This window comes from Oncorhynchus mykiss, chromosome 2 (assembly GCF_057628025.1).
Source record: "Oncorhynchus mykiss isolate SJ-2025 chromosome 2, ASM5762802v1, whole genome shotgun sequence".
In the NCBI taxonomy this organism is placed as follows: domain Eukaryota; kingdom Metazoa; phylum Chordata; class Actinopteri; order Salmoniformes; family Salmonidae; genus Oncorhynchus; species Oncorhynchus mykiss.
This window is the reverse complement of record NC_143023.1, coordinates 70,010,133-70,030,765: the sequence shown is the minus strand read 5'-3', so window position 1 is coordinate 70,030,765 and position 20,633 is coordinate 70,010,133. Positions and strand designations below refer to the sequence as shown.

Genomic DNA, 20,633 nt, shown 5'->3' with positions numbered 1-20,633 from the left:
AGGACACCGAATAGGACAGGAGAAGTACTCCAGATATAACAAACTGCCCCTAGCCCCCCGACACAAACTACTGCAGCATAAATACTGGAGGCTGAGACATGTACTTGCCTTCAGAAAGTATTCATACCCCTTGACTTATTTCATATTTTGTTTTGTTACAGTTACAGCCTGAATTCAAAATGGATTAAATATATTTTTTTCATTCAGCCACAATAGCATTAGTTAGGTCAGGCACTGATGTTGGGCCATTAGCCCTGGCTCTCAGCATTCCAATTCATCCCAAAGGTTTTCAATTGGGTTGAGGTCAGGGCTCTGTGCAGGCCAGTCAAGTTCAGTCAAACATTTCTGTATGGACCTCGCTTTGTGCACAGGGGCATTGTCATGCTGAAACAGGACCTTCCCCAAAGTGTTGCCCCAAAGTTGGAAGCAAAGAATTGTCTAGAATGTCATTGTATGCTGTAGCTTTAAGATTTCCCTTCACTGGAACTAAGGGGCCAAGCCCGAACCATGGACTAAAAACAGCCCAAGGCCATTATTCCTCCTCCACCAAACTTTACAGTTTGCACTATGCATTGGGGTAGGAAGCCTTCTCCTGGGATCCGCCAAACACAGATTTGTCCATCGGACTGCCAGATGGTGAAGCTGGACTCATCACTCCAGAGTTTCCATTGCTCCAGAGTCCAAAGGCGATGAGCTTTACACCACTCCAGCCAACACTAGGCATTGCACATGTTGATCTTAGCCTTGTCTCAGCCATGGAGACACATTTCATGAAGCTCCCGATGTACAGTTATTGTGCTGATGATGCTTCCAGAAGCAGTTTGGAACTCGGTAGTGAGTGTTGCAGAGGACAGATTATTTTTACGTGCTACGCGCTTCAGCACTCAGCGGTCCCGTTCTGTGAGTTTATGTGGTCTACCACTTCGCTGCTGAGACGTTTTTGCTCCTGGACGTTTCCAGCTCGAGCAGGGCAGAGGTTTTACAAATGGACTTGTTGGAAAGGTGGCATCCTACGACGGTGCCATGTTGAAAGTCAATGAAATTACATGGCTGTGTGCTCGATTTTATGCACCTGTCAGCAACGGGTGTTGCTGAAATAGCCAAATCCACTAATTGTATATATAGTGTATCATATGCCCCAGTCCATAGGAAGGATCACCTTAGTGAAGTAATCATGTGGATGTCACATAGGCCTACTCTCTCTCCCTGCTAACTTCAACTCAGAGAACTGTGCAGTGTCATCACTATAATTAAACCTGTTTTTGTGACAATAATTGTGAGAAATAAACTAACAAGAAAATGTGGGCAATACATCTACCCACCTTACATCATGCCTCCTGTGGCATCTGTTTCTGCAACGTTAGTTTGAGCATAGGACTACACATTCCCTGTCAATAACGTTACAATAACTGTTTGTACTTCCAAGTACAGCTTGCATGCCAAAGCCCATTTGGGTATTGAGGAGGGGGTGAATGGGAGACATTTCTATTCCAACTCTCAAGACGTGAGAGGCGCACACAGCTGAAAATCCCCCTTCTCCCTCCACCCACCCGTCCCCCGTTGCTCTTTGAAGCCCAAACAGCACATTGCTCGCCGCTGCCATAGCAGCTCCTAGTTGAGTGTGTGTCGGTCTGTGTGTTTGCACCCGCGGATAAACTCTCGAAGAGTGCTCAACAGGAGTTAGTAGGCTACAAAGCTGTGGCGCATGGTATCGTTGCCTGTTTTCGCCACTTCTCCAAAAAGTCCTTAAGAAGTCACGGCCCCGGGTGGGGTGGAAGTCTTCTTCATCCTCATTGGTTTGTCCACACCCCTCCAGAGATAAGGAAGCAAGCCTTCCGCTTCTCTCGCAGCAGAGGGAGAAAGTGACACTCGTGAAACTGGAGGGCAAATGACAAAGGAGCTGCATTGCGTGAACAAGTCTCTTGGATATTCATTGTGTCATTTGCCTATTTCTGATGAAGTAATTCGCTGAACTAATTTCCTTTTTTATTGAATTGACATTTTCATTTGAAATTCGGATTCAAAGATTTGGAGCGACTTCGGCTGATAGACCTACCCTGGCGGCAGACATGTATGTTGATTTTGTGTTTACCTTGTGGTTTGTCCTAAGTAGCATATGGCATTTAGGTGTGAATTTAAGAAGTGTGTGTATATTTATTTTCACGATATTTGATATAGTATTCTGCATAGCCCGGCTACTGCAATACAGTAAGTCACGTGAAGCACAATTTTGCAACCATTCAATCACACAACGGACTGCATGTAGACTAGAGACTATAGATAGGCCTGGCTATTTAATCAGATGTTTCCTTTTAAAATAAATTGTGGTCTACTTTGTGTTGGTGGATTCCTCCAGCAGATTGTCATGGGTGACGAGGCAGTGACCCATGATGAGTGCAGGGTAGACGGAGAGGGCTCATTGTTGGTCAGCGTTATGATGACAAAGAGCGTATTGTCTGTAAACTGGGGTTTGTTTGATATTTGAAATGAATGCGATAGAGATGCTTGGTAGCCACGGGTATTTAGTAACACAAGCCGCGGGAAAGAATCCGTATTTTTATGAAACAGAGGGCGACACACTATATAGCCTGTCAGTGCACCATATGATAATCTGTTTATAGAATCCAATATATTGTAAGTGTTAGTGTATCAGCTGTCTGTCAGAATCACTTGACGCTACACTAACATTTTGTTTCGTGAATCATGTCCTTATCTCCATTGCTGTTGCTTGCCGATTTCCCTTAGCTAATCTCCTACAATCTAATCCATCTGTTGATTTTTTTTTTTCTATGTCGATGCAAGGGAATGTCTCCATCTGCAAATGATGAAACCTTGTTTACATTGGCCGCAGATTTTAAGTTTTAATAGCCAGAATAAGCATCTGTATAAAATGGACAAGCACATCCCATATTTGGAGTGAAGCCATTGCTAGATAATGTCCTGCATGTAAGCCGAAACAGTTACAACTTTCCAGAAACCGTCTTAAATTCCGTGTAATAGAAGCCTAACACGAATTATCATGATGTCATTGATGCTGCTGACTAACTACACGTAACTGCCAAAATACAGGAAACCCCAACATAAAGCGTCTTAAAAGGGCAATGCACGTTGGCATAGATTATACATGTCTGGAATTCCATCATTTGGTGTTTTGTTGGTGGTCGAAAACGCAGTCTCAGGCGTCGCTCCAGAATATCCCAGATGTGTTAAATTGGGTTGAGATCTGGTGACTGAGACACACACCCTATGCTCCTTTGAGACTCCTCTTTCAAAGTCACTGAGATCTCTTCTAGCCATGATAGCCACAATATTGGGCAACTGGGCATTTTTATACATGACCCTAAGCATGAGGATGTTAATTGCTTAATTATCTCAGGAATCGCACCTGCTTTCAATATACTTTGTCCCTCATTTAATATATTTTGGCAGTTACCTGTATGTTAATAGATTTGAGAGAGTTATATTCCTATTGTTACAGTTATGGCCTATGAACAAAATGTCCTCTCTCGATATGATCTTGTTGGCTATGACAATGTTTTATCCAATGGCCAGCTCAGCCCCGTGCCTCTTCTGGAAGTAGTAGCCCCAGTCTGAACAGAGTGTGGGAAACTCTGCCTTCTGGGTAGTACCAAGCCAGGGCCACACAATCTGCCCTTTGTGCAAGGGCTTGACTGCCGTCAGGGGGCTTAATTTAGCCAATGATTCGATCAACAAAAACAATTATGATAAAAGGGATATAGACAGGGAAGTAGGATAGGAGTCTTTTTCTCTCAGTGGGCTGTACACACACAAGAGGCTGGCCAGGCTGTCATGGCAGTGAAAAATCCCTCTGCCTTCTGAAATAGGTTTGTTGTTAACGTGATAGCGTGAAGTGGTTTTGTAGAGACTGGTCGTGGGAGGAATGAGTGGTGTTATGTTTGGGATATGAGGATGGCTGTGTAACCCATGTGTAAGACCAACACTGACCTACACGTGTCCCTCTGTGCCCACAGTAGAGCTAGATGATATGGTCAAAAATCCATAGCGTGATAAATGTACCCTTTTTTTTTCTTTTCTTTTTTTTTTGCAATAATTATACATTTATTTTTTGGGGAGGTGTTCAGTTACTCTCCGTTAGTGCCCTTTCTACACCATGTACAGGAATTGCCACAATATATTAGCCTAAGTTATTTGGCTACCAGGTGATCCAGAATATGATTAATAAGATGATGAAACACTTCTACAGAAAGAGACCTGTATTTTAAACATGCATTTATTTCTTCAGATTTAAATGCAATAGTATTTCATCCAAGTTCAAGTATAATGGTGTTTGGTAATTGCAGCATATTATTTGCTCCAAATGCAATCAAAATGTAGGCATAACTTTTTGCTAAATTTATATTTAACTTTATTACAATTACACACCAATGGTGAGGTGAAGTCGATGTCCAAGACACTGCAACCTCATCCACCTGTTTAGGTTGGTGGCTTTAAAGATCTTTGCCCCACTGTCCATTGTGATGCACACCTGCTTCTCCTCTGGCGGATCCCAGGCTGCTAACGAGTCTCACAGCCCCTGGGATATTATCTCTGCAGTGTGGTCCTCTGGAAAGTGGGCGGTCTGCAAGCACCTGCTGCGCAGCTTCCAGTCGGCATCGATGTAGTACAGTGTCAATGACATATAGGGCTCCACTTGTTCTCGCGAAATGGTGCACCTGTTTTGGCATGACATTTCCTGTACATGGCATTTTGTAATTCTTGTCCAGAGTGTAAACCATCTACTTGAATCTACTTTGTTGAATTTGGGGCCATGTCTTTTGGGATGTGGTACATTATGGCATCTTATTTCATTCCCTCAGTACGTGTTTTGCATAGGGAGTTGTGTTTGCAAAATATTCCATAATGGGTTGTTGCCTGGGCTTTGCTCTTGTTATGATGCTTGTTAGCCTCTGCCCAATTTGTTTTGTTTTCATGCTGTATTAATAACATGGCTGTGTTTCAAATGGTGGAATAAGTTGCTTGTGACCCGTGTTGTTGCTATAGTATTTTGTGTCATTTCAATAAGCCCAAACAACTGATCCTTTTGCGGTAATTATTTCTGGGACTGCATTTTCTTCGTCTCTGTTCATATCTCCCCCTAACGAACGAGGCTACTCACAACATCACTTGGGAGAATTGCCAACAACAGGTGTGGGAAGCATGGGATAGAACACGGCTCTGATTGGCTGCTGTAGTCTTGGTTCAAATGAAACGTCACAGATGGACGTGTTAAGCTCCAGGAGTGCAATGCTTTTTTTCTATGCCATTTTGAGGTAATGGCAGCAGATGAATGGCATGACAATGGGCCTCAGGATCTCAAATCCAATTGTATTAGTCACGTGCCGAGTACAACAGGTGTAGTAGACCTTACAGTGAAATGCTTACGTACGAGCACCAAACCAACAATGCAGTTTCAAATTATTTTTTTTGTAAGAATAACAAGTAAAATAACAAGTAATTAAAGAGCTGCAGTAAAATAACAATAGTGAGACTATACACGGTGGTACCAGTACAGAGTCTGTGCGGGGGCACCGGTTAGTTGAGGTAGTATGTACATGCAGGTAGAGTTATTAAAGTGACTATGCATAGATGATATCAACCGAGAGTAGTAGCGGTGTGGGGGGTCAATGCAAATAGTCTGGGTAGCCATTTGATTAGATGTTCAGGAGTCTTATGGTTGAGGGGTAGAAGCTGTTTAGAAACTTCTTTGACCTAGAATTGGCGTTCCGGTACCGCTTGCCGTGTGGTAGCAGAGAGAACAGGGTGGCTGGAGTCTGACAATTTTAAGGCCTTCCTCTGACACCGCCTGGTATAGAGGTCCTGGATGGCAGGAAGCTTGGCCCCAGTGATGTACTGGGCCGTTCGCACTACCCTCTGTAGTGCCTTGCGGTCAGAGGCCGAGCAGTTGCCATACCAGGCAGTGATATAACCTTTTTGCGGATCTGAGGACCCATGCCAAATCTTTTCAGTCTCTTGAGGTGGAATAGGTTTTGTCGTGCACTCTTCACGACTGTCTTGGTGTGCTTGGAACATGTTAGATTGTTGGACACTAAGGAACTTGAAGCTCTCAACCTGCTCCTTTACTGCCCCATTGATGAGAATGGGCGTGTGCTCGGTCCTCTTTTTCCTGTAGTCCACAATCATCTCCTTTAGTCTTCATCACGTTGAGGTTGTTGTCCTGGCACCACACGGCCAGATCTCTGACCTCCCTATAGGCTGTCTTGTCGGTGATCAGACCTAACACTGTTGTGTCATCGGCAAACTTAAAGATGGCGTTGGTGTTGTGCTTGGCCGCGCAGTCATGAGTGAACAGGGAGTACAAGAGGGGACTGAGCACACACCCCTGAGGGGCCCCTTGGGTTCAGGATCAGCATGGCAGATATGTTTTTACCTACCCTTACCACCTGGGGGTGGCCTGTCAGGAAGTCCAGGATCCACTTGCAGAGAGAGGTGTTTAGTCCCAGGGTCCTTAACTTATTGATGAGCTTTGAGGATACTATGGTGTTGAACGCTGAGCTGTAGTCAATTAATAGCATTCTCACATAGGTGTTCCTTTTGTCCAGGTGTGAAAGGGCAGTGTGGAGTAGATCTGTGGATCTGTTGGGGCAGTATCCAAATTGGAGCAGGTCTAGGGTTTCTGTGATAATGGTGATGTGAGCCATGACCATCCTTTCAAAGCACTTCATGGCTACAGACGTGAGTGCTACGGGTCGGTAGTCATTTTGGCAGGTTACCTTAGTGTTCTTGGGCACAGGGACAATGGTGGTCTGCTTAAAACATGTTGGTATTACAGACTCAGACAGGGAGAAGTTGAAAATGTCAGTGAAGACTTGCCAGTTGGTCAGCGCATCCTCACAGTACACGTCCTTGTAATCCGTCTGGCCCTGCGGCCTTGTGAATGTTGACCTGTTTAAAGGTCTTACTCACATCGGCTGTGAGAGTATGATCACAGTTTTCCGGAACAGCTGGTGCTCTCATGTGTTCCGGGATTCCTCAGATGGCATTGAGGAATACACCACATCAGTCATTGGCTTCATCAATAAGTGCATCAATGACGTCGTCCCCACAGTGACCGTACATACATACCAGAAGCCATGGATTACAGGCAACATCCGCACTGAGCTAAAGGCTTGAGCTGCCGCTTTCAAGAGCGGGACTCTAATCCGGAAGCTTTTAAGAAATCAGTTTCTTGATATGCCACATCTGTCAGGTGGCTAGATCATCTCGGCAAAGGAGAAATGCTCACTAACAGGAATGTATACAACTTTGTACACAACATTTGAGAGAAATATGCTTTTTGTGCACATGTAACATTTCTGAGATTTTTATTTTATTTCAGCTCATAAAACATGAGACCATACTACATGTTGCGTTTTATATTTTTGTTCAGTGTATGCACTCCAGACCATGTGTTTTGTTTGATTTATTCACAATACATCTCAAACTCCAAACTGTCTTCAGCAATACTGTTGTATACACTGGTTATACCCAAACATTAGGAACATATTCCACACCCCGCTTCCTTTTGCCCTCAGAATGGACTCAATTTGTCTGGGCATTTACTCTACAAGTTGTAGAAGGTGTTCCACAGGGATACCAGTGCTTCCCACAGTTGTTTTAAGTTAGCTGGATGTGCTTTTGGTGGTGGAACATTCTTGATCTACACGGGAAACTGTTGAGTGTAAAAAAAACATTTGAAAAAAACGGCAATTCTTTACACAAACCGGTGTGCCTAGCACCTACTACCAAACCCTGTTCAAAGGCACTTAAATGTTGTCATGCCCATTCACCCTCTGAATGGCACACATACACAATCAATGTCTCAACTGTCTCGGGATTAAAAATCCTTCTTTAACCTGTCTCCTCCCCTTAATCTACACCGATTTGAAGTGGATTTAACAAGGGACATCAATAAGGATCATAGCTTTCACCTGGATTCACCTGGTCAGGTGATCATAATGTTTTCTATACTCGGGGTACACATTTCTTTTGATACTAGGGTCAAGGAGAAACAGAACTGAGATGAGTCTTTGATTTTATGATGATTCAATTTTATGCACCTGGTTTCAGACCAGAGCACTTTTTAGGGTTCTTGAATGACCATCCGCGTACATAAAATACACGGCCTGACTGTCAACCTAGTAGGGTACAATTGGCCTCTCCCAGCATGCCCTCTGCTCCTCAACACCAGGGCCCTCGGCAGTTGATGACTTCCTCTGGGTGGCTGTGTTCGGAAGTTGGAATGCCAATTAAATGTCCCCTTTCTCTCTCTCTCACATGCACATCACACATGCACCCAAACTCACCCGCAGGGTAATTGCTTGTGTACACAGTCATATCTACCACTTAAAAAAATAATTATGGATGCAATTAGTGTTTGTAGTTGAGTTTGGCTCTTGTTGAGTGTTGTTGGTTCACTGTCAATCATTACTTGACAATACTAATCTCTTTATCATTTCATTGGCACAAGCCCTCAAGAGACTCTGCTACATTGGGAGAACAATGAATGCTCTAATCAGAACAACTTAGAAGCCACAGAGTGCAGGGTAGACCAGCCCAGTCTACTTCAGAACACTGTGCTACGAGGCAGCCGAACTCACAGAGAAAAGAAGAGACCACAGTGTAGTTGTCAAGCTCCTTGAGCTTTTTCAAGCTGCAGGATTTACAGTTATGTGGTGGTGATTAGAGGTTGACCGATTCTGATTTTTCGGCCTATTTATTTTATTTATTTATTTATTTATATTTTAAAAACTTGAATTTTTTTTTAATTTTAATTTATTTATTTGATTATTTTTGAATTATTATTTTTATTGTAATAATGACAATTACAGCAATACTGAATGAACACTTATTTTAACTTAATATAATACATCAATAAAATCAATTTAGCGTCAAATAAATAATGAAACATGTTCAATTTGGTTTAAATAATGCAAAAACAAAGTGTTGGAGAAGAAAGTAAAAGTGCAATATGTGCCATGTAAGAAAGCTAATGTTTAAGTTCCTTGCTCAGAACATGAGAACATATGAAAGCTGGAGGTTCCTTTTAACATGAGTCTTCAATATTCCCAGGTAAGAAGTTGTAGTTATTATAGGACTATTTCTCTCTATACGATTTGTATTTCATATACTTTTGACTACCTCTTTGAAAGTGATGCAGAAGGTTACAATTGGTGGAATCATGCCATATTTAGACTAGATAGTGTTCGAAAAGGTTGGAATGTGAAGCAATGAAATGGGGCATCAGTCTACTCGGTGACACCCACAGAACACATGTGAAGTGTTTAGGCAAATATTAGCGTTGTAGCTCTTATTGTGGGACTGTGACTGTGTGAATTTTTATTTATTTTTTATTTCACCTTTATTTAACCAGGTAGGCCAGTTGAGAACAAGTTCTCATTTGCAACTGCAACCTGGCCAAGATGAAGCAAATCAGTGCGACAAAAACATCAGCGTTACACATGGGATACACAAACGTACAGTCAATAACACAATAGAAAAATCTGTTTACATTGTGTGCAAATGAAGTAAGGAGGTAAGGCATTAAATAGTCCATAGTGGCGAAATAATTACAGTTTAGCAATTAACACTGGAGTGATAGATGTGCAGATGATGATGTGCATGTAGAGATACTGGTGTGCAAAAGAGCAGAAAAACAAATCTGGGGATGAGGTAGGTAGTTGGTTGGATGGGCTGTGTACTGTACAGTTGCAGCGATCAGTAAGCAGCTCTGATAGCTGATGCTTAAAGTTAGTGAGATATAAGTCTCCAACGTCAGTGATTTAAAAAAAAAAAAAATTGTAGTTCATTCCAGTCATTGGCAGCAGAGAACTGGAAGGACAGGCGGCCAAAGTAGGTGTTGGCTTTGGGGATGACCAGTGAAATGTACCTGCTGGAGTGCGTGCTACAGGTGGGTGTTTCTATGGTGACCAGTGAGCTGAGATAAGGCAGAGCTTTACCTGGCAAAGACTTAGATGACCTGGAGCCAGTGGGTTTGGCGACGAATATGAAGCGAGGACCAGCCAACGAGAGCATACCGGTTGCAGTGGTGGGTAGTATATAGGGCTTTGGTGACAAAACGGATGGCACTGTGATAGACTGCATCCAATTTGCTCAGTAGAGTGTTGGAGGCTATTTTGTAAATGAGCTCGCCGAAGTCATTGATCGGTAGGATAGTCAGTTTTACGAGGGTATGTTTTGTCAGCATGAGTGAAGGAGGCTTTGTTGTGAAATATTTAATTTTGGATTGGAGATGCTTAATGAGTCTGGAAGGAGAGTTTCCAGTCTAGCCAGACACCTAGGTATTTATAGTTGTCCACATATTCTAAGTCAGAACCGTCCAGAGTAGTGGATGCTAGTCGGGCGGGCGGGTGCGGGCATCGATCGGTTGAAGAGCATGCTTTTCGTTTTACTAGCATTTAAGAGCAGTTGGAGGCCACGGAAGGAGTGTTGTATGGAAAATAACATCCCTAGTTAGCCTATTGTGTGTATTGACATTCATATTGCACTGTACAGCTTTACCTAACACCCTCACTACACTGCTCGCGTTGTGTGCTTTGCAAAGTAAATTTAGAAATCTATATTATTCAATTATTGTACCCACACTGCTCGCTCGCGTCAACGTTGCCAAGCGCTAAAATAGAAGTAATTTCTATTTGTGACGCAGATTGCACTGCAAGTCCTGCCTCTCCCATCTCCTCAGCAGATACCCACATGCCATCTCCTCATTGGTTATACCCACGTGGGGGATTGAAAGATGAACTGTGTTTTGGTCGTCGTGGTAATACTGAAAGTTTAGATGCCAATCACCATATACAGTGGGGAGAACCAGTATTTGATACACTGTTGATTTTGCAGGTTTTCCTACTTACAAAGCATGTAGAGGTCTGTAATTTGTATCATAGGTACACTTCAACTGTGAGAGACGGAATCTAAAACAAAAATCCAGAAAATCACATTGTATGATTTTTAAGTAATTCATTTGCATTTTATTGGTCAAGAATTTGCAAATTCATAAAAAAATCCTACAATGTGATTTTCTGGGGGTTTTTTTTCTTCTCATTTTGTCTGTCATAGTTGAAGTGTACCTATGATGATACATTTACAGGCCTCATCTTTTTAAGTGGGAGAACTTGCACAATTGGTGGCTGACTAAATAGTTTTTTGCCCCACTGTACCTTAAAAGTAAAGAGCCTCAGGATCTCGTCACGAGATGGATAAAATGCAATTGTGTTCGTTGTCTGTAGCTTATGCCTGCACATACCATAATCCCACCACCACCATGGGGCACTCTGTTCACAACGTTGATATTAGCAAACCACTCACCCACACAAAGCCATACACGTGGTCTACAGTTGTGAGGCCGGGTTGGATGTGCTGGCAAATTCTCTAAATTTATGTTGGGAGGTGGCTTGTGGTAGAGTGCTGAACATTAAATTCTCTGGCAACAGCTCTGGTGGGCATTCTTGCAGTCAGCATGCCAATTGCACGCTCCCACAACTTGGGACATCTGTGGCATTGTGTTGTGTGACAAACTTGCACATTTTAGTGGCTTTTTATTTTCCCTAGCACAAGGGGCACCTGTGTAATGATCGTGCTGTTTAATCAGCTTCTTGATATGCCACACCTGGATTATCTTGGCAAAGATGAAATGCTCACGAACAGGGATGTAAACAAATTTCTCCTCAATTTTAGAAGTAAGCTTTTTGTGCGTATGGAGAATTGCTGGGATCTTTAATTTCAGCTCATGACACATGGGACCAACACTTTTTACATGTTGCGTTCATATTTTTAATCCGTGTATATTAGAGCAATATCTAAAACAACACACTGCATATATGATGCGATTCAGCTGGACGCAAGTGGTAGAAATGCAAAACGTTTCCATTTTATTTTTCAGGTAAACGTTGCTCTCAAGATATTTGGGACTACAAAAAAATAAATTGATCCAGAATGAATTATGATTTCAGTGAAGTTCTATATACTGAGTCCATTTAGGAAGTAAAACACAGTAAATTAGTTATTTTGAGTAGTTGGAACTGACTCGGAATCACAGCTCCTTAAAGCACGCACCGTGGGGGCCAATGACAGGCTACGTAATATGGCTTAACCACAAGGTATCTCGTTGATGAGTATCATTAGGTGTGTAGTGATTGGTGTGTGATTCAGCAGTCGCTATTTCTGCAGTGTCTTTCTCCAGTGTTTTTAATTACTGTGTGGTTACGACATGCTATTATAGAGCAGCAGTACTGAGTTGGTGACTCACTCTCTGACCGGGCACAGCTATTATGCAGGCATAAACCACAAGCAAAATATCGAAGGAAAATAATATATACATTACATTACATACATACTGACAGATGCATGAAATGCTTTGTACACCCATGGTTTTGCTGCCCATATAAAGGCTACACGTGTTCCTGTAAAAATTCTAATGCAAAAACAAGTACAACAGAACAAGCGTAAGCTTATAAACTCAGTACACTTGCAGCTGTCTGTTCTTTGATGCCTATGTGTTAGTGATAAGCACATTTGGGGTTTCAGGTATAATCAAATATAGAGGGTTTAGACTTCAGAAATGAAAAGGACATGCCAGAGATTCCCAAAGATGAAATGGTACCCACACAGGTACCTCTGGCAATGCAGTCCTTGCCAATCACAGACATGCCTGTTGTTACCACCTCCTCCTTTTTTTTTGTCACTCTCTCTTTACCTATTTCTGATTCAGAGGGGTTGGGTTAAATGCCTAAAACACAATTCTGTTGAATGCATTCAGTTGTGCATCTGACTACGTATCCAATTTCCCTTTCCCTCTCTATTCCTCTAACGGACTCCCTCTGTCTTCCCTGTACCTGTGTGGATGCTCTTGGCTTTGACTGGGCTGTTAGGGCAAAACAGAAACCTGCCTGCATGTCTTGGCAAGTTCTCTGTGTCGCAGCAGGCACGGTTGTGTAATCAGTTTAGTCTCTGTGCAGCGAATGGCCTGGCTGTTGAATGGAGAGAGATGTTCGTAAAGTCAGCCTTGCGTCTGACTCTGAAATTGTAAGTCAGGCAGCGCCTCACTGACTGAAATACCCACTTGCTGCCGTAATGTTTCTCCGCTGTGTTTCTAACCCACAGGGACAACAGTGTCTTGTGATCCTGTTGCAATATTGTGAACCTTGTGTCAGACAGACAGACTTATTTTCCATTGATCCATTGCAAATGGCGTGTGTTTCTTCCTGAGGGCTTTTTGTACCTTTTCTGTTTCTTCCTCTCTCATAGCAATTAGGTTGATAATGGTCGCACTTCTGGGCGAAACTACTTGATGTATAATACTTGATGTATAACTTGCTTATGACATGGCTTTTTTTCAAGTGATTTTTTTTCTGGGGAGGAAGACTTAACTGAAAATTAATGTGTAAAAATACAAACAGTGTCACTGCAATAAGTTCACCATTTGTAGTGAAATCTGTTTTGGTGGTCTGCAAGGTCGCTGTCCTTTACAGGTCCTGTGAACTGCACTTGAGTGTTGTTTAGATCTAAGGCTTGTGACTCTTGTTCAAAATCTTGTGCGTGGGTGGGCTCACACTGACACAACCTCATGTTTTGTTTATTCTTTTTTTAAATGTAACCTTTATTTAACTAGGCAAGTCAGTTAAGAACAAACTATTATTTACAATGACGGCCTGCCCCGGCCAAACCCAGACGACGCTGGGCCAATTGTGCGCAGCCCTATGGGACTCACAATCAAATCAAACTGTATTCATCACATGCGCCGAATACAAGTGTAGACTTTACCATGAAATGTTTACTTACAAGCCCTTAACCAACAATTCGGTGTATATATACACTGCTCAAAAAAATAAAGGGAACACTAAAATAACACATCCTAGATCTGAATGAATGAAATATTCTTATTAAATACTTTTTTCTTTACATAGTTGAATGTGCTGACAACAAAATCATACAAAAATTATCAATGGAAATCAAATTTATCAACCCCCATGGAGGTCTGGATTTGGAGTCTCACTCAAAATTAAAGTGGAAAACCACACTACAGGCTGATCCAACTTTGATGTAATGTCCTTAAAACAAGTCAAAATGAGGCTCAGTAGTGTGTGTGTGTGTGTGTGTGTGGCCTCCACGTGCCTGTATGACCTCCCTACAACGCCTGGGCATGCTCCTGATGAGGTGGCGGATGGTCTCCTGAGGGATCTCCTCCCAGACCTGGACTAATGTCCCAGATGTGCTCAATTGGATTCAGGTCTGGGGAACGGGCGGGCCAGTCCATAGCATCAATGCCTTCCTCTTGCAGGAACTGCTGACACACTCCAGCCACATGAGGTCTAGCATTGTCTTGCGGAGGTAGCGGTCCTGCTGCTGGGTTGTTGCCCTCCTACGGCCTCCAAGTCTCCTGATGTACTGGCCTGTCTCCTGGTAGCACCTCCACACTCTGGACACTACGCTGACAGACACAGCAAACCTTCTTGCCACAGCTCGCATTGATGTGCCATCCTGGATGAACTGCACTACCTGAGCCACTTGTGTGGGTTGTAGACTCCGTCTCATGCTACCACTAGAGTGAAAGCACCGCCAGCATTCAAAAGTGACCAAAACATCAGCCAGGAAGCATAGGAACTGAGAAGTGGTCTGTGGTCACCTCCTGCAGAACCACTCCTTTATTGGGGTGTCTTGCTAATTGCCTATAATTTCCACCTGTTGTCTATTCCATTTGCACAACAGCATGTGACATTTATTGTCAATCAGTGTTGCTTTCTAAGTGGACAGTTTGATTTCACAGAAGTGTGATTGGCTTGGAGTTACATTGTGTTGTTGAAGTGTTCCCTTTATTTTTTTGAGCAGTGTAGTTCAGAAAATATTTACTAAATAAACTAATTTAAAAAGTAACACAATAACAATCGCAGGAGGTACCGGTACCGAGCCAGTCTGCAGGGGTACAGGTAATTTGGCCTAGAGGTCGACCATTTATGATTTTTTTCAACTCCGATACCGATTTATTGGAGGACCAAAAAAGCCGATACCGATTAATCGGACCATTTTATGTGTGTGTGTGTGTGTGTGTGTGTGTGTGTGTGTGTTAATGACAATTACAACAATACTGAATTAACACTTATTTTAACTTAATATAATGTATCAATAAAATCAATTTAGCCTCAAATAAATAATGAAACATGTTCAATTTGGTTTTAAATAATGCAAAAACAAAGTGTTGGAGAAGAAAGTAAAAGTGCAATATGTGCCATGTAAGAAAGCTAACGTTTAAGTTCCTTGCTTAGAACATGAGAACAAGCTGGAGGTTCCTTTTAACGAGTCTTCAATATTCCCAGGTAAGAAGTTTTAGGTTATAGTTATTATAGGACTATTTCCCTCTATACCATTTGTATTTCATTAACCTTTGACTATTGGATGTTCTTATAGGCACTTTAGTATTGCCAGTGTAAGAGTATAACTTCCGTCCCTCTCCTCGCTCCTCACTGGGCTCGAACCAGGAACACAATGACAACAGCCACCCTCGAAGCAGCGTTACCCATGCAGAGCAAGGGGAACAACCACTCCAAGTCTCAGAGCGAGTGACGTTTGAAACTCTATTAGCGCGCACCCCGCTAACTAGCTAGCCATTTCACATCGGTTACACCAGCCTCATCTCGGGAGTTGATAGGCTTGAAGTCATAAACAGCGCAATGCTTGACGCACAACGAATAGCTGCTGGCAAAATGCACAAAAGTGCTGTTTGAATGAATGCTTACTAGCCTGCTGCTGCCTACCACCGCTCAGTCAGATACTTGTATGCTTGTATGCTCAGTCAGATTATATGCAATGCAGGACACGCTAGATAAATTAGTAATATCATCAACCATGTGTAGTTAACTAGTGATTATGATTGATTGTTTTTTATAAGATAAATTTAATGCTAGCTAGCAACTTACCTTGGCTTACTGCATTCGCGTAACAGGCAGTCTCCTCGTGGAGTGCAACGAGAGGCAGATGGTTATAGCATTGGACTAGTTAACTGTAAGGTTGCAAGATTGGGTCCCCCGAGCTGACAAGGTGAAAAGGTGTAGTTCTGCCCCTGAACGAGGCAGTTAACCCACCGTTCCTAGGCCGTAATTGAAAATAAGAATGTGTTCTTAACTGACTTGCCTAGTGGTGTAAAGAGGTGTAAAAAAATTAATATTGGCCAAATCGGTGTCCAAAAATGGAATGGGTGAAGTGACCGCATAGATGATTAACAGCAGCAGTGTACAAAACAAATGGAGTGGGGCGTCCAGTGGCCATTTGATTAATTGTTCAGCAGTCTTATGTCTTGGGGGTAGAAAGTGTTAAGGAGCCTTTTGGTACTAGACTTGACGTTTCGGTACCGCTTGCCGTGCAGTAGCAGAGAGAACAGTCACTTGGGTGACTGGAGTCGCTTGACGATTTTATGGGCTTTCCTCTGACACCGCCTAGTATATAGGTCCTGGATGGCAGGAAGCTTGGCCCCAGTGATGTACTGGGCCGTACGCACTACCCTCTCACGGCCAGATGTGACACAGCCTGGATTCGAACCAGGGACTCCTCTTGCACTGAGATGCGATGCCTTAGACCGCTGCGCCATTCGAGAGCCCAATGTGACACACTGAATGACTCGGGACAAGAAATCACTGCTGTCATGTGGTAAAGACACTGGGGAAACATTGAGCATGTACTTGGAAGCCAGAAGAAAGACGGACGTCATCGCTACAATGTGCCTAGACCACAGAGCTACAAAACCATAACACACATGGATATGGTTACTATCTGTACTGAATGTATACAATGGAGGACTATCCCAGTGCTTGGTTATCAGCTGTAGTAACCCTGTTGTTCTCTGGCAGTACAGACAGCACTGTGGACAAGGCCCTCTGCAGGAGACGAGACTCCCCGTCAGATGTTTATCAGATTTTGCTCAATGGCTGTTGATGTCCTGGTTCAAAACAGGAAGTTAACATTTCTGTTAGACGTTATCTTTTCAGAGCTCCTGTCATGGCCGTAAGACCCAAATTAAATCAACCTATTTATGGAGTAGTTAAGGAAGTTCGGAAATTAGACTAGTTCATTTCTCGCTCACATTTGCTTGTAGAGATCTTATGTCATGGTAATTTGAGCCTCACTTCAACATGTTCACTAAATGTTTAAAGTATGAAGGCATATAGAAGTCTGTAATATGACCACCCATAAGGCTATCCAGGGTTTGACCAGATCATTGATTTAGTTAATTAATTCCCTAAAACATGAACAGCTATGTCTTTCTTTTTTACAGTTTTTTTCCCCCATTTCTTTTTTTTTAAAAAACCTTTTATTTAATTAGGCAAGTCAGTTAAGAACCAATTCTTATTTACAATGACGGCCTACTGCGGCCAAACCCGGACAACACTGGGCCAATTGAGCACCGCCCTATGGGACTCCCAATTATGCTCTGATGTATTGTGTTTTCCTTAACCTCTATCCCAATTATTGCGCTACACACACTGTTTTGGAGTAATAAGGTCAGTATTTCAGGTCACTTGTCGGGGTCAAAAAATTAAGGGATATTATGCTGCGTTCATAACCCAGTGGGAAAGTGGTAATTACTAGTTGTGAAGTCGTAAATACCAGTTGGATGCATTCACGTGCTTTGAACTCACTGACTGGCAAATGGCCAAGAAGCTGCGTCAACAATAAACTAAAAGTACAGCTATCATGTTTGTAAACAAATTAGAGTGTACAAAAACCATAATTGCTTTTTATAAATGTTTTGTTGCATTTAATTCCCGAAAATGCTGTTATCAAGGTAATTTCCTTAGTAGGTGATGCCAGAGGGCTGTGTGTGAAAGAAGTCGGAGCTCAGGGATGATAAAGTTTCCCAGGGGAAATTACTAGTTGGAGGGGTGTTCAATTGAATTTTTCTCAGTCATATGTGGTAAATACCATCTTCCCACTTGGTTATGAACTCCGCATTAGGCTACAGCATTCTGCATTGTTGTTGGAACTTCACTGTCATCACAGTCATAAGGCAAATTTCCTCCAACTCTGCTGCCATGTTTTAGCTATATAATTTTAGATTCAAAATGTTGCTGCTGAAAGTGTGAATTTACTGGTGCAGAAATGCCATCACCCTCCACCAGAACCTTCTGGCCTAAACCTTTACTAAAGTAATGCGTAGTGATGTACAGGCTTATTTGCATGGATCAAAGCCTAAGGCATGACAACCCTATATGATCAAATATTGTAACAAAGTGTTTAGTTAGTAACAGTATACATGTCTCTGTCCTGGGATTTGCAGATAGGCAGTGATTTAAAAAAAAAAAAAAAAAAAACAATTTTGAAATTTCCAACATGTCAACATTTAAAATAGTAAAGAGTTGAAGAAGAGAACGTAAATGGGTATGAAATGAGAGAATGCTGTGTTGATGTACTTAGTAATTGGCCAATGAGTTTCTCTTGGTTCTGTGTCTCCAAGCTGCACGTAGAGTAGCAGGACTGTAGTGCTACAGCATCTAGTGACACATAAGCCTCTTAGTGGCCAGCTGGGGATTAAACAGGAAGTCTTGGGTTCAGGGGGGTCCAGGTCCCTTGCTGTGCTGCTCTACCACGGTCACTAGATGATGGAACTAACCACAGGGTTAAACTTTACATTCTACAGTCCCACTGGTCCCGTACAGTTCAATCCCCCTTTCATGGACATTTCTGTCGATATGTGAGGCCAGTAATTTCAGCTATCAGCCTAATTTAGAAGTGATGAAGACCTGTGGCGAGTGCCGTCAGATGTTAAAGCAACTAACAGGACCTGGAATTTAGTTGAGTGAGCTTATACAAATAAGACACTTATGTCTTTGGATTTGGGTGGATTTTGTTGTTGGGCCATGAAATGCTTACACAGTGATCCCAACTTAGCTCAGCAGTAACAGTGGGGAAGATGCCCTAATATGGAGTGATTTTAGTGGCAACATTAATTTATATTTGAATTCCATTTTGAATTTGGATTGAATTTGGATTTTCTAATGCAAAAATGGAATAATTGAATTCATAAATAGAACTTGTATTCATGATTTGAAACAGAATTGAATTGCATTCAGTTTGAAAATGTAATTCCAATTTAAGTGAAAAATTTGAAATTCAATATTTATATATTCAGTTTCCATATGACGGATATTTCATTCATTGTCTAGTCTATCAAAGTTTCATATATTCAACTTCTCAGATGCATTCAGATTTTGTTTTCAAATTCAGTTCTCTAAATTCAGATTCAAAACCAGAGACGACATCCTGGTACTTTGCCAGCCAGGAAAGGTAGAAGCGAACAGAATCAAACGCTCTCTGTGGTAAATGGAAGCCTCTAGTGGTTTCTGAACCTAATGTGGCATGTTGAATTGATCCTTCCTATGAATTTAGCTCTAGCGTTTGAACCGGTTTTGCCTATAAGCTACTATGACCCCATTCCTGAAAGCTAAGACTCTCTGGAACATGGATGTGCCTTCTGTTCCCCTCTGATTACAGGCCACGCATGACACGTTAGCAGAGTGTCACAAATTGCAAATTGGCCCCCATAAGAATATAGTTGAATAACCCCATCATAGCCCTTCTAAGGATAGCCTTTCCACTTCCTATTTAATCTTGCTCTTGTGACTGACTGGGTTCGATCCAGGTCTCCTGCAAGTCACAATACTGTGTTAGCCCACTTAGCTAAGGCCTACAATTGTGATTTGATTATAGGATAAGTTCATGTAAAGGACAACATGCTACTTGCTTAAAGGAAAACTCCACTCAAACTATCTTTTTGTTACTTTTTTTATATTAGTCCACTGTTGAAACCGTTCCAAAATGTTTTGCATGTCATCAATCAAGTTATCAAGATCTGATTTTCAAAAGGCAAAATGTCACATGCATTTTGCATCGTCATGATGATGTGGCAAGTGACACAGTCACAAACGAGTCCTGTGAAGCTGAGTTTAAATGTCTTTGGCTAAGGTGTATGTAAACTTCAGACTTCAACTGTATGTATACACCTCGGAAGTTTACATACACCTTAGCCAAATACATTTGAACAGAGTGTTTCACAATTCCTGATATTTAATTCCCTGTTTTAGGTCAGTTAGGATCACCACTTTATTTTAAGAATGTGAAATGTCAGAATAATAGTTGAGAAAATGATTTATTTCAGCTTTTCTTTCATCACATTCCCAGTGGGAATGTCTCCCTCAATCTGTGCAATGGCTACTGCTATAGGTTTCAGGCTACTTACTACTCTCTTCCAAAATACATCATCCAGGAGGATCCTCTTAATGGGGCTGTCCATATCGGCGGACTATGATATGGCCATTTCTTGGAGAGACTCCTTCCCCTCCAGGAGACTGTCAAAGATGACGACAACACCACCCCAACAGGTGTTGCTGGGCAGCTTCAATGTGGTGCTCTTATTCTTCTCTTTGCTTGGTGAGGTAGATTGCTGCTGTAACTTGATGACCCTTCACATACCTAACCATTTCCTTGGCTCTCTTGTAGAGTGTATCTATTGTTTTCAGTGCCAGGATGTCCTTGAGGAGCAGATTCAATGCATGAGCAGCACAGCCAATGAGTGTAATGTGGGGGTAGGACTCCTCCACTGTAGACCAAGC

At 42.2% G+C, this 20,633-nt stretch overlaps 2 protein-coding genes across 8 annotated transcripts in view; both read left to right on the top strand.

Annotated features, from left to right (window-relative positions):
* The window catches only part of LOC149985212 (uncharacterized), a 33,343-nt gene extending 28,700 nt beyond the window's left edge, over window positions 1-4,643 (top strand). The window contains exon 5 of the mRNA XM_090215373.1: window positions 4,533-4,643. Within this exon, the coding sequence (XP_090071499.1) occupies window positions 4,533-4,643 (111 nt within the window). The remainder of the gene's footprint in view (window positions 1-4,532) is intronic.
* Window positions 1,553-20,633, top strand: part of LOC110494967 (rho family-interacting cell polarization regulator 1) — an 80,565-nt gene continuing 61,484 nt past the window's right edge. For 3 of the 7 annotated variants that reach the window (XM_090206316.1, XM_090206298.1, XM_021570339.3), the window contains exon 1: window positions 1,563-2,071. The gene's annotated coding sequence lies outside the window, so the exon portion shown is untranslated. Of the gene's footprint in view, window positions 2,072-20,633 lie in introns of all 7 variants that reach the window. The other 4 variants (XM_090206339.1, XM_090206330.1, XM_090206322.1 and 1 more) reach the window with 3 other exon arrangements.